At 34.4% G+C, this 14,287-nt stretch overlaps 1 protein-coding gene across 2 annotated transcripts; it reads right to left on the reverse strand.

Annotated features, from left to right (window-relative positions):
• Positions 1-1,265: 1,265 nt before the first annotated feature.
• Positions 1,266-13,560, reverse strand: pot (papillote). Of its 2 annotated transcripts, none has more exons than XM_035092063.1 (5): positions 13,456-13,560; positions 9,284-9,352; positions 5,438-5,777; positions 5,212-5,365; positions 1,266-5,123 (listed from the first exon to the last, which is right to left on the reverse strand). In XM_035092063.1, the coding sequence occupies exons 2-5, from the start codon at positions 9,287-9,289 to the stop codon at positions 2,717-2,719; spliced, it is 2,907 nt and encodes a 968-aa protein (XP_034947954.1). In that variant the 5' UTR covers positions 9,290-9,352; positions 13,456-13,560; the 3' UTR covers positions 1,266-2,716. The 2 variants fall into 2 exon arrangements, with proteins under 2 accessions (XP_034947954.1, XP_034947955.1); XM_035092064.1 differs by lacking the exon at positions 13,456-13,560 and adding an exon at positions 9,433-11,315.
• Between the last annotated feature and the right edge of the window lie 727 nt (positions 13,561-14,287).

Consider the following 14,287-nt stretch of genomic DNA (forward strand, 5'->3'; position numbering starts at 1 on the left):
ATTGGCAATGTGAACTTGAAATTACTTTGCCATCATTGGAATGAGTCCTATAATTTATTGGAATAAATCAAAGGCTTTTTTCCATGTTTCTAATTAGAACGGCTGGAATCAAAAAAAAAAAAAATATTGCTGCACATTTTTAAACGTTTCTTTTTCACGAAAAAGATTAGAGAAATTAAGAAAAGATGACCTCTCCAAGGATTTCAACCATTTATAAAACAAAAACTTCTTACGAGATTTTATTACATATTATTCATCTCTGATTTATTAGGTATAATAATTTAAATAAAATTGTCTTATAATTTACCAGATTGATTGTGATTGATTACCAATTTATTTTTTAGAAAGTTATGAAATTATTTCTGAAGCTCCAAAATGGGTCATTTTATCCCAGAAAACTTTCTTGGCTCGATTTCTCTTATAAAGTAGACGAAAAAAAAAAATTAATTTAAATACAAAAAAAATAAAATAAATTAGAAAACCTTCATCAAATAATACTTCACCAATTGACTGGATTGTTTGATGCTTTTCAAAATAATTCATTGAAATAAATCACTATAGTAATTATTAAGTCATCATTAACAAAAATCTCTGTGAAACGCTCATTATTGATAAAAGCATTAAATCTTTAAATCACAGTTTGAAACATTTTCAACAATGTACTCAAATACAACCTACTAAAGGTTACCTTGAATTTTACTTGGCCAAGGTTATTTAACCACGTCAATTTTATTTCTAATAAAGAAGAAATTTTATTTGAATGTATTATTTTATATAATTACTGTTATAAATTTGACAATACTAATCGTGCAAACAATGCTTGCGTAATGCAAAAATATAGGTAAGGAAATATTTAAGAAGTTGAAGAGCATGATATATGTCTGACTAAAAAATAAACCTTGCTTCTATTGTAAACAAGTCACGTGAGTTCCAGCTGCTTTTCCAATACACGTCTATAATGCAACGATTTATAGACACGTATGCATGATAAATTGGATATTTCTCTTGTATTTGAATTATAAAATGTTGACAAGGAGAATTGAGTGAGGACAGAGAATTTATTTTCCATTTATCTGCAGTCTCCTTCATGTAACTTAATTATTGGAGTCTGAAGGAAGATCGATTGGAGTTAATCTGTTGCTAAGAGTTAGTATGATTACAGACAGAAAGAATTCTTAGTTAAATATTCTACCAGGAAAAAATGTTTTGCTTTGAAGTCATGAAAATGATTCTCTTGAGAAGGATAATCAAGTTACAGTATTGCATATAGTAGAAGCATTGTTACATTTATTTCATAATAAAAAGTCAAGTACAGTGAATATACAGGTCTTCGCTGGTGTTCAGTTGCTTTCAATATTCTTTATGTTATTTTTTTTCTATTTTTATATTTATTCTTTGAGTTAAAAATAACATACATCTTATCATGTTACTATATATATATATATATATTTATATATATACGTATTTTATTTAGTAAAGTACTTTTGACTTTTCTTCTGTTACTTTACTCTCTCGTTCTCCACTCACTCTTCGTCATCTCATTTAATTTTTTATTTTATGTACAGTTTAGCACCTCATTCTAGATACTCATTTTTTTCTTTACAAGGTTAATCGAAAGAAGCTCGTGAGAATCACAAATGAAAATTTAAAATAAAATTATGGCAAGTAAGACAGACTTTTATAAGACCAAATCATAATTGTTTCACTAATTTCACTTTTAATATTTTATTTTTCAAGAAAAGACATTGCTAATTAAATTTTTTCATTTCATTAAGTCAACGTTTTATTTTTTTTAATCTTATTTCAATTTTAACTTTTTACTGTACAGACGATAGTAGAACGTCGCTTTCGCTAATGTACGTGATTCTCCATTGCTTGTTGGAGGAAATAAATTTCATTCATTTTTATTCATACAAAAATTGATTTATATATTTATAAAAAATAAGTACATTTCTTATTCTCTATCAGAGGTGTTTATATTCTAGAGCGAAGCGTAGACCCAGCACCGTATCTTTTTAGTTGTCTGACCTACATATCTATTATCACTAGTACGCGGATGTTTGCAAATTACTTCGAATTACCTCTCTTTTGTTTGCATTCTTGAAACGGTTCCATTTGATAATAAATTGATAATATTTTTGATGATGTTAGATGATATTATGTCACGATTAGAAAGCCAAATGTTAATTGACTAAATGACGAAATGATTGCTCTCGGTGTTTAATTTTTAATTACCGAGAACTCAAGGCCAAACTCTACAGTCCCACTCGTTTTACAAGTAATCTCTTGAGATGGGTTAAAAAAAAATGGACGGCTTGAGATTGGATACGAGTGGTAAGTGGAAAGTCCAGCTTGAATGATCCTGAAAAGATTGTACAGTGATACAAAAAATAGAAACTGTCCATTTTGATGGATCAAAGTAAACGACTTCAATTCGTACACAGCAAAAAATTAAGGCAGTACACTAAAGTTTTATTGTTTTACTTTGAAAACATTTATAAAATGACTGCTACATTGACTCATGAAGAATCAAGTCTTTAAATCCGACAGTGAAATGTTGGTTCGAAAAAAAAAGTCAGTCCGAAACGTGGCAGTGTAAATGCTTCGGTTATTTAACATTTATCTTAATCGGCAAGTTCGGTGCTCCATCAATTCTGTTAATCTTCTTGACAAGATTCAAGAATTGTCGTAATGTTTCGTTCGTTGACAAGTGCATTTATATCTGCATTTCAGGCTCTGAATCATCATGGAACCAACTAGAAGGTCTTGTTCCTTCAGTGACTCTGACAGTTTCTCTTTCGGAATATCTTGTAGACCTTGTAAAGGTACTGGTAACACCACTGGGGCCTTGATGACCACCAGAATCGAATGATGCCATCACTTCTACTCTATCTCCTCTTCTGACAGCGACTGGAGTTGTTTCAGTTGAGCTTGTAATGTCTTCAGGTTCAGGAGCCCACGCTCGAAGGTTTCTAGCAGGTAGTCCCCAATGTTCAGTAAATTCAGAACCTGATCTTGCTAAACTTGGTTGGCTAAGAGATCTAACTAAGGAATCTGCTTCATAAGAGCTTACACTGACATCATCTCTTTGCATTTTAAAATCTCTTATCGTCTCTGTCTCTGATCTGAGATCAACTTCACTTCCTCCTCTGGTCATGGTACTTAATCGTCTACCTCTATCTTCAGAAGGAGCTCCTGGAACATCTTGAGTTCTGATAGAAGTGCCTCCATCACTGTCATATTCATACAACGTTGGTAGAGATGATCTTCTTGATCTGCTATCCCATTCAGAACCTTTACTTCTCTTATATCTTTGTCCACTTTTACTAGAAGCTACTGATGATGCTGGTGGTGGACTGAGAATACGAATAATAACATCCCACTTGGCTGGAGGGAAGAGTGTTTGATATCTAGCGTCTTTTCTGATCAATTCGTAATCCTCTTTAACAACTGCTTCAGACAAAAGTGTCCTCAAAGTGCTCTCAGTAGTAATTACTTCTCTCCACTTTTCTCGCTCATCATCAGTCAGTTCTCCAGAATATCTTGGCTCAAGAACTCGAGAGAGTGTCTCCCATTTGTCACCAATGCTCTCGGTGTCCAAACCATGAGGAGATCTTGATGGCATTTCAGCACGACTGTAAGTTGGTTCAATAGTTGAATCAACCTCATCTATAGGCCTGATGGGTAAATGTTCATTGACAAGAGTTAAATTTGATGCTGAACTAACATCTGAGAAATTTTCCCACTGTGGTGGAGAAGGTGGTGCTTCCTCTACTGGATAATTTCTGATGGTAACATCCCACTTGGGATCTGGTTTAGGTTTTGCATAATACTCGGTTATTTCACGTTGATGACGCTCTACATCTTCAATCGTTTTCTTCTCGGTAACAGTCCTGAGGAAAACATCATCTACCTCATGTGTTGTAATTTCTGGTCGTCTTGAAGCGACTATCGGCTCAACAAGAGGTTCAACTTGTTCTCGAATATGTTCACGTTGTTGAATTGACGTATGAGTTGGGACAATAGGTGGTGGTGGAGGTGGCGTTGGAGCTAAAATACTTGCAACTCTGTACTTGGCATGTGAAGCATCAGTCACTTCGGTCATTGTTCTGGTTTCAGTAAATTCCTCAAGGGTAGTAAGTGATCGCGGGCGATGAAGAGTTGCAGCGGGTGATGCTTGAGGCGTTGACGTTATTTCAAGACTCTCCCTCTCTGCTTGTTTTCTAAGAATTCTCGAGTAGACTGGTGGTGTCTGTTGTCGGGAAATCATACTGCTCGGAGGACTATGAAGCTCTGGTACATATGAGAAGGTCGTAAGACGTGGTGTGGGGCTTTCAGCAGATCTAATGGTCTCTTCTCGTTCAAGAATAGTTGTGAGATTCCTTTCCAAAGCAATGCTAGCATCAGACTCTGAAGGAAGTGGACTTGGAGGAGGTGGTGCTCTTTTAACTCTCATTTGGACATCAAACTTGGGTTCAATAGGTACAGCTACTGGATGTCGTGGCACCGAGATTCTTGAAGCAGCCATACTTGTTATAGCTGACGTTTCTACATCAGCGGTAGTTTCAGAGTACAGTGAACTGGCAGTGTGAATGTCTTGGGTGTGAATAAATGCCTTGTTGTCATAAGAGTCGACTGACGAAACAGGAAGAGACCTCACCTCATCAATTTGAGATAGTCCAGGTGTCAAAGATGTTGTTGAACGAGTCGAATGAATGATTTCATCAAAGCCGTAGGCGTGGGTCGTATCCATACCGACTTCTGAGTGGCTCTCGCTTGGGTAATCGCTTGGAAGAGTATCCGAATGATCAATTACAAGGTTCGCTTCGCTACCTGAAGATGAGGCAGCAGTATGTAAAAGTGTGTGTGCACGAGGGATCTTGAGACCTTCAAACATTGAAATATGTCCAAGTGAAGAGCTTGACAGTTTTGTAATTTCCGATCCTGTTGCGCTTCCAAAAGGATGTCGATGAACTACACGAATATTGCGCCGTTTTAGACATAGATAAGAGCATCCAAGTCCAAGTAACAGAAGTGAGAGAAATAAAAGTGCACAGATTGTTAGTAAAATCTGAAAGCCTTTTAATGGGGCCTCTGCTACTTCCACTGGGATGGGTGGTAATCTGTAGAAATGGTTGAGTCATTAAGTAATTGGATTTATACACATGAATAGATTTGCTATTGAATTAAATGAAAATGAACGATACTTACACTCCCTCAGCGAGTGATGGTTTGGGAGTGATAGGAGGGGGATATCGGCAGATTATCGTAATGACCTCGTCCCCGTCCATCTCAAGACCAGGATGGAAGCGGACAACGATGTTGTTTGTGAATACACGCTGTGGGTCTTGCTTCGTACCGCATCCTAAAGAGCATACTCAGTTGAGTCATTAAAGATAAGATGTGGAATATCATTGACAACTTTTCTTTCACTCACCTTTTAAAGGCAGTTCCAATTCTGCGTGATTCAACCCACGTCCCCTCACCATACAAGCGCTGTTGCGATCGAAATCTGCGTAGGCAACACCGTAGAACGGCTCATCGAACTTAAGTTCCACCTGCATGCTGCCTTGGCTACAATTTAAGTAGGCTTTCGTACGATTGAGAAATATTATAGGAGACAGCTCGTCCAACTTTGTAACTTTGCCATCGAGAACTGTGCTCGGAGGCAGTCCTGGTTGATATTCGATGCTATTTCCTTGGGATGCATAGTTACTTTGTGTCCAAGCTCCTTTGAATCCCAAAATAATGAGCAGGACGTATGTTAACCCAATCATCTGGAAGGAGAGTTGATAAGTGGCTACTTTAGTATGAAAAAACAATGAATAAATTACTAGAAAAAATTATTCAAAAAAAAAAATACGATAATACAAGGAGATATTTTTTCTCTGAACACTCCTGAGTATCAATAAGTTTCTAAAAATATCATCTAAAAATTCCAAGTCAAAGTTTAAATTCAACAGGCAGTGAAACAACTTAGAGAGATAAGATATTCAAAAGAGCAGGACTAACTTTAAAAGCATTTGATTCGGTATCATTTTTTTTTACAGGTGATGCAAAAATGCAATTTTTAAAAATACTTTCGAAATGCTTGCGGCGTTTATTTCGTAATAAACATCGTTATTGAATTGAGGACACTCGCAATTTCTGCTTTGTCCATTTTTTTTTTCCAACATTTCAAATGATGAACACAGTATTTTTTTGCTATGCGGACATTAAACTTGAACAAAACATTCGAAAAGTATTACATATTATTTGCATTCATCTCAACCCACATTCAGAATATAATAATATTTTTTACAGCTCCGTTGATAGCCATAAAAAATTTCAAAGTTATGAAACATCCTTACATACATATAATCCATCACAACATTTAATAATATATTCAAACAAAATTCCTATCGCCTTCACATTAATCTTGACATCGATAAAAAGATCATTTTTTATAACACCACTACTATCTTTAAAAATTAATCATCATTATCTAACAAAAAAAAAAAAAAATAATGTCTATCAACTAAATGATTTAATTTCAGAAATGAAAGTAATAAAAAAAAAGTACCTACATTTATATGATAATGAAATAATTAAAAACTAGAAAATGATAATCTCGCTACAGATAATTAGAAGGTTTCTTTCACTCTTCCGATAGCTTTTCCTTTCATCGGAATATTTCCTTCGATTTTCATAATATAATTACCCCAACATATATCTCGAATTCTAGTTATTATATATTAAAGAGAATGGACATCCAACAACCAAGAACTGGTAATGCATTGAACGGTAACGAAAAAAAAAAAAAATTCGAAGGATTAAAATACGTCAGACTGAATTCCAGTTTAACATTACTTTCACTCTCTGCAGTTCAGCAGCTTGTCAAAGACTATTCAAGCACGTGTGCAACTAAATCGCAGCTGCAAGGACGCATAGAAATACTTGATTTAGAGTCCACATATCTATAGATATATATGTAGTTGGAGATATTAGAGGTGACAGAAACCTTTCTATACTTTAATTACATAAAAGTAAGTGTCGATAGTGATATTTCTGTAGCACGAAACGTTATATATCTCAATCACAGTGGGTTTTACAATTAGATTGAGGTCGGAGTTAATGATAGATTTCCGTAAGCCTTCATCAGTATCAATAGTAATCTCATCCGCTGTAACTGGAATAAAATTTATTCCCTTGTTGTACGTGATGTCGATCGTGTTTACATCTTTAAAGGAATAAAAAAAATATAATGTAAAGAGTATAAGAAAGAAATGGACGTGATTTAACATCACACTAAAACGATCAGATGATCTTGTCCAAGAGTCACTTCTTATCACACGCTTCATTGCATCTTCTTTCTTTCTTACTCCTCAACTGTTTCGACTTGACTAAAGTACGTTATTTATTTCCTTTTTTGCCGTAGGATCGACGTAACTTATGCAAATACCAGGCTCGCATCGAGTATAGACTGTGAATCACATCGATGATCATGGCTCACTGGAATTTCGTCCAAGAATGGGCAATAGGATATTTTTCTACTTCTTCTCCTTATACATTAGTGCACGAGTGCATTACTTCCTTAGTTACTGTTGAGTATAACATGCTCTGTTGCGCAGAGACACCGTTACCACCGGCTAGTTTGTGCTAGGAAAATATGTATCTCGATTTCTTTCGTATCGTATAATATTAATATATTACTGCTTACATGTCACAACTGGCACATTCTCTCAATTCACGTTCTCATGACAATTATTTATAATTATTCGATAAATTGACATGTTATCCATACAATAAAAGTATGAATTGTTGTTGTTAAATATTTATGCTGCAGTGATAAACTTGTTATAACGGAATGAATGTTCCTTGATGAGGATTTTTTAATTAAAAATTACTAAGTTGGGCATTGAGAGCTGAGTAAGGATTATTTTTATGTGCAATTAAAATTAAAAAAATTAAATTTTGTTTCTTAATTGTAATAATTATATTATTTAAGTATAATTTTATTATATTCTCTTAAAATTGTTTTTTGTTGTTTTAAGAAAGGATTTAGTGCAGAAAAAAAATTGTTATTTTCATTTGGTGACGAAAAACTTTGACTTGGAATTAATTGTATTTTTTTTTTATTGAATTGTTTTATTTATAAGACATTTCTAAACATTTTTCGTGTGAAAGTTTTGGATGATTTTATTTGAATAATTATAATTATTATTCAAGAAGTCAAAAACACTGTTTTTACATCAGTTTAATTATATTTATATTTTTGATTATGTTTTAATATTTCAATTAAAAATTTCCACACAAGGCAATGGTTTTTATCAACTTAAAATCTTATCATTGAATTAAGATCATATATTCAATTTATATATTGTCTTTCAAACAATTGTTTTGAATACAAAAAGTTGATTTAATTTTAAAAATTAATTTGTTTGTTTGTTAATTTATTCAAAAAATGATTAAAATTGAATCGAAAAAAATTATTTTTAATTAACTTACTTTTATGTATATTTCTTCAAAAAAATTTCTAAATAAAATGAAGAAATATTTTTCTTTATGACTAATGAAGACGAAAATATTTTTAAATTCAAAATTTATTGCCAGCAGAGAATTTCTATATATCATAAATTTAATCATATTTAATGATACCACAGATATTTTTTATGCAAACATTTCACACTCTTCTTCAAACAATATTTAACCAAAACCAGAAAATATTTCTCCATGACTAATTAAAAAAATACATCTTTAATAAAATGAATATTTCTCCTCCCAATGTCATATTAAAATCCATATCAAAAAGAAAAAAACCTTCTGAACTAATGAAATATTCATTAATCCTATTTTATAAAATATGAATACTCTACAAATTATCTCATGTCTTAATCTTGATCATAGTACATAAATAAATTTCAAAATAAAGAAATATATAAACCAAGTAGCTACATGAACCTGCCTCAAACTAATAACCATAAATAATTTTTCTAATAAATAAATAATCACACCCATAAAAATCAATTAATAAAATATCTATTCACTTTTTCTCAAATTAAATAATTAAATTTAATTATCTATTGAGAAGACATCAATTATCATGAATCTAAAGTGAAACCTTTTTCAACAATTTCCCTAGTTAAAATATCTTTATTGTCATGGGGATTATCTTTGATCTTTTTCAACTCATCTAAGCTTGAAAGCGAAATAAAAAGCTTAATTCAAAGTAAAGCATGAGACATAAATATCAAACATAATGTGATTGGTATACTTAAATCTATTCGAATTTTTTTCAACTCACCTTCATTTTTTCATCCAAGTCTCCTCAATCCCGAATAGAACCGGTTGTAGCTACGTCATGGCTTCTACTCTGCAATTTTAAATAGACAACTTTCTTATATAATGACAAGCCATCATCTTTGATTAATTGATCACGTAAGTAATGGTCACCGAGATTTAATTGTGTGATCACAATCATTCTTATAGTATCACAATTTCCTGAATCCATTTTTAAATTTCTAAATGAATAAATCAATGACGCTCGATCTTGCAGATGAGTTTAAATCTACGGCCTTAGTCATTTCCTGTCTCGTATTTATATATATATGGCTACTATAACTACAGAATCTTTAATTTCCCATTCTCTTACCTCCCATATCTCTCTTACACATATGCATTCATAAAATCTTTTACTTATTTTTTTTTCGTAATATTGTACGTATCGTCTTCTCTGTAATATTACCAATAGCCTTTCCGACATGTAGTAATTAGACATTGCTTCGTTAGCATGCAAGTGCAATTACCTTAACGCGAAAAACGACTTGAGCTCCACCTCTAGATATATTTTAATCATCAATAAAATTAAAAAATTATTACTCTTCCCTTTCAATAATTATTCCAATGGTTTTATAACTGCGAAAAATTCCTCCTCAGACAAATTGATGTAAACATAAATACTTGATGTAGAAGAAAAAAAAAAGCCAGCCTCTATTTAATATTTCACTCTCGAGCTGAAAAGTGAGTTGAATACTCAAGAACTAGCTCATGCTCATTTCTACGAAGGATTACGTGTTAATGGGTGTGGACATAGTTGTATTATGTTGAACCAACAATCAGCATAACATGAGCAACGATGCGAATAAATCAGGTATTTCGACGAAGAGTAATTGGAAAAAAATACTTGACTTGAAACAAAAGGAAAAATGTTTAAACGAAGATGTACGACGTCATATGGGTTGTTTATGCTTAAAAAAGAAGATATGTACGAAAAGCAAGGTGTATATAAACGTTGTTTCTTTTATATCCATACAACAGGCACACCCGTAAGAGCACCAAGACTCAACCCGCCTCGAATTCCTCGTCGAGTTTCATTGCCCATTATTCATTCTTAGTGCGTATACACCAACCAAGGGATGTACTTACATTCCTCTACATGGATAATATGCCGATGGGGTTTCGTCAGGATCGTTTTCGTCTTGGGACTCATCTCCCGCACTGGCAAAAATTTATTCCAAAAGCCTCGAGGCGACGACTCAAGAGAGTTAAAAGCATCGCGTGTCATGGGAAATATTATATTCTTTCTCTATACAATTTTCACTCATCTTCGAGCTTGAGTCATAATACGCCAAACAACCATAAAATGACGAAAAGATGTGTCAAGATAATTTTTTTTAATAAACTTCGAGGAAGTCATAAAACGCGCTAAAGAGTTACTACTTGCTTTTTATGCCGTCTAAAATGATTAGTTCGGGTATGCACTTGCATTCCACTATCTCTTGTGAACATCCCAAGAGAAATTTTCTTGCCATTTTTAAACTCCACTCTAAATCCTCATTTAAAACTAGAAACAACCTTCTAATCATAACAAAAACGTTTTACTTGTGAATGAAAAAAAATAAAAAAAATTATTCTCTCAAAAATGGCCTCATTAGAATCTAAAAACATCTTTGAAAAGATAACGAGAATTTTATCACTGCTCTGATTTTCTCCCTGCCATCAAACAAGTCAGTTTAAAACCATTTAAAATGATTAGTTGGGGCATGTAGTTGCATTTTACTATCTGAAGAGTATCGTGTAATTCCGTTATTTAGATGACCTTACTTTTATCGCTAGACAAAGAGAGAAAATTCATTTACGATTGAAATGAGACCAACACAGACACTGTTGTGAATGACTAAAAATGTAGGAAATTTCCAATCTATTCCGATCTGCAGAGGCACTGAATGATAAACCAATAAGCCCACGCGTCGGCTTTTTAAAATTGAAGGCGCCTAAAAAGCCGCAGGAGACAACGCAGTCGATCTGGTTGCGCAAACCGCTTGACTTTCACTGGTCGCTGCGTATGATGTTGGAAAACGAGCTGCTTGTAAGTGTATATACTTTACACGTATATCCAATCTACAGGGTAAAGGAATAATATCGTTGTACACACATCACATACTACATATAATCTCCAAGCACGTGTGCGTTACCAGCCAGCGTGTCGAGGACGCGTGTGTTTGCTCGTTTGGTGTGCGCTTGTTTAAGTATATATCGAGTTCAAAAACACATTTGAGTTTGATTGTTTTCACTCGTCGTGTGATAAAATGTTAAATAAAAAATAGAGAAAAAATATTTTTCACGGTTTGAATGACTTTTTACGAGCATGTTGTTGATGATGAGTAATGATAATTCCTAGAATATGGGTAATGTTTTGAAAAATTCCACCAACTGTAATTCAAAGTCTCCATTGACGTCATCGATAAACTCGGCGGTACCAAGATGGTGGCGGTTTGCTCACCGCGAGCAAAATCGACAGGACACTATCCGGCAGGACCGGTTCCGATCTGGCTCGCGTCGACGTTTTACAGGATGAAGAACAAGACAAGGAAAGCAAGATACTAAGAAATGCTTTGATCTCGCGTGATCAATTCTCTCGGGAATAATTATCAGGGTGCATTCTGCCTCCGGCCTTTAGAATTAATAATCGAATCGCTTGCGGAGAAAGCATGTTAAATATTCAGAACTTGACATTTAAATCCGCTGAGTTGTAGACAATAGTTTGGAGATTTATTGGGAACGATTGAGACATCAATGATTAATGAGTTTTCAGACGTGCATCATTTATGGACATGGGTTGATGATACACTTGAGAGAGAGAGTTCGATGCGTGTTAAAGGTAGATCAACAGGATTCATATTATGTCACTTTAGATCTTATATATATCAACTTGGTGTCCTTGTTTTGAGAGTGTTGTCCTCGAATTTATATAAGATGACACATAAAGATATATTACGACCATTTATATTCGATAATAGTTTTAATTTTGCCGCTAAAGCGTTTAATTAAATTCCTATTGTTTCATGCGAGTTAATATTATGTATGATAAGATAAAGGAATGCGTGATTTGACGTGTCATCAAATTATTACTAAATAAAATTGTCCTCGACACTTTCATTTATTTTAGGTCAGTCCCACGTTAAACCCACTATTGTTCGATTGTCATGAAATCAAATATCGATTTGTGAGTGTGTATTTTTTTTTTGGTGAAAAGCCGACTCACTGGGATAAAAAGTGAAACCGAGGTGATAACCGCTTGATGCGCACCCGTATGTGCAACGAGCCATGAAGAGAGTTTCTCGGACTTTCCGTGTGATCTCACTTTTTTTTCCATTTTGGTACTCTAGAGTAAGCATGGTTCAACTTTATGCTTCTTGATAGATTTCTTTGATACTTATATGGGCATGGAAAAATTAGCATTATGAAATAAGAGATGTTGAGGAAATAATGAATAAATTAGACAAAGTGTGTACGTTTGTGTATACAACGAGAATGAGATTGAGAAAATGAGATAGTTGTTTTGTTCTTGCATTTTACCGTCACTAGGAAATTCAACTGTAATCCTTGTTCTTGAGTAAATACTCAAAATCACCCAATTTAAACTTACAAATCCCTTGGCTCGATTTAAGAGACGAGCAATGTTTACAGTTAATCCTCAGTTTTGATTAAAAAGCAGACAAAGATGTCATCCAAAGTAAAAAACTCTAACAAACTACCCTCAGTATTTTCTTCAACAACTATAAAACTTCACAGGTCACGAATTGTTATTTTTTTAATGTCAATTTTCTCAGCAGACATTCCGTTAGAGCACCCACCTCAGAACACCAACGGGATCAAAACGATCTCGATCATCATCATTATCATCACTATGAATTAGCCTGTCGTGACTTCGCATTCACGCGTGACGTAATGAAAAGGTGATGGAGAAAAGGCGGAAGAGCCCGGCGAATTTTTCCCCCGAGCTGCGACTCGTGGTTCCGTTACAGGTCGCGCGCTCCAACTTCTCAGGTTTCTCCCTGACTTATTTCTCCCTGACTTATTTCTCCCTTTTAACCGCAGGTGTTTTCTTTAAATGCTTCCGGGCACGATGACGCAGGCCAAAACCGACAACAAAACAGTCACAGTTGGGTCCCGACACTTCAAGACCAAACATACCTTTGTTTTTTTTTAGCTGCGCGAAACAGGTGTCGCTGGTACAGTGAAACGATCGAGACTGGCGGTTGATCGTTAGCTCGAGTGCTCGTTACTCGCAACAGTGGCCCCTGCAGTTCTGCTGGGGAACCGCTCAGGCCCCCACCGCCATCAGGAGTTCATCATGGACGCGTTCACCACACCGTTCTCTAAGACTATTCTCTTCATACACATGAGTACTTGCTCACACGTAAGACCCCGTGGTGATTAAATATGTATTAGTGTCACAAGCAAGTTTATTTATGTGTTTATAGCTGCACACAGAGGCAACGAGGCTCATCGCGAACGAGAATTCTCTCCTTTTCACCGTGAATACCTCGGCTCTTTTATCTTCTCCACTCTAATCGTCTCAGTCAGTCTTTTGTCTTTTTCTCAGTCGCTTTTACCTCCAGCGACAATTCGCCTCTTCTTATTTCCTACTCACTCGAATTGCTCTCCGCTTCTAGAAGGTAACGACAAAAAATCGTCTGGGGTTGAAATGGCAAAAAAGAAATAAACGAAAATCGGGTTTCAAGTCGGTGCATTTTGTCGAGAAGAATAAACAGCAGAAGAAGAATAGATGGAGAAGGGAACCAGGTAGTGATGGAGACTTTATCTATCTATGGTATCACTGTGGAGGCAATATTGGTTATGATACTGAGCCAGTTGGAATATTGATCAGAAACTATTAAGTGATTGATTAAATTTTTATTTAGTCAATCTTCAATTTTCTTCTATTATAGTATATGGGATATAGAAGAAGAAGAAGAAGAGAAGAAGAAGTACTTGTTCGATTATAATTTCATCTCTATCAAGT

This window comes from Chelonus insularis, unplaced genomic scaffold (genome assembly GCF_013357705.1).
Source record: "Chelonus insularis isolate UGA/USDA-ARS -01 unplaced genomic scaffold, ASM1335770v1 contig_93_pilon, whole genome shotgun sequence".
NCBI classification, from domain to species: domain Eukaryota; kingdom Metazoa; phylum Arthropoda; class Insecta; order Hymenoptera; family Braconidae; genus Chelonus; species Chelonus insularis.

Excerpts from the sequence above, each read along its gene's own strand:
- pot (XM_035092063.1), bottom strand. Across the intron at positions 5,366-5,437 it reads ATTGGAACTGCCTTTAAAAG|GATGCGGTACGAAGCAAGAC; the intron begins GTGAGTGAAAGA and ends TATGCTCTTTAG. Across the intron at positions 5,124-5,211 it reads CCATCACTCGCTGAGGGAGT|ATTACCACCCATCCCAGTGG; the intron begins GTAAGTATCGTT and ends CCATTTCTACAG.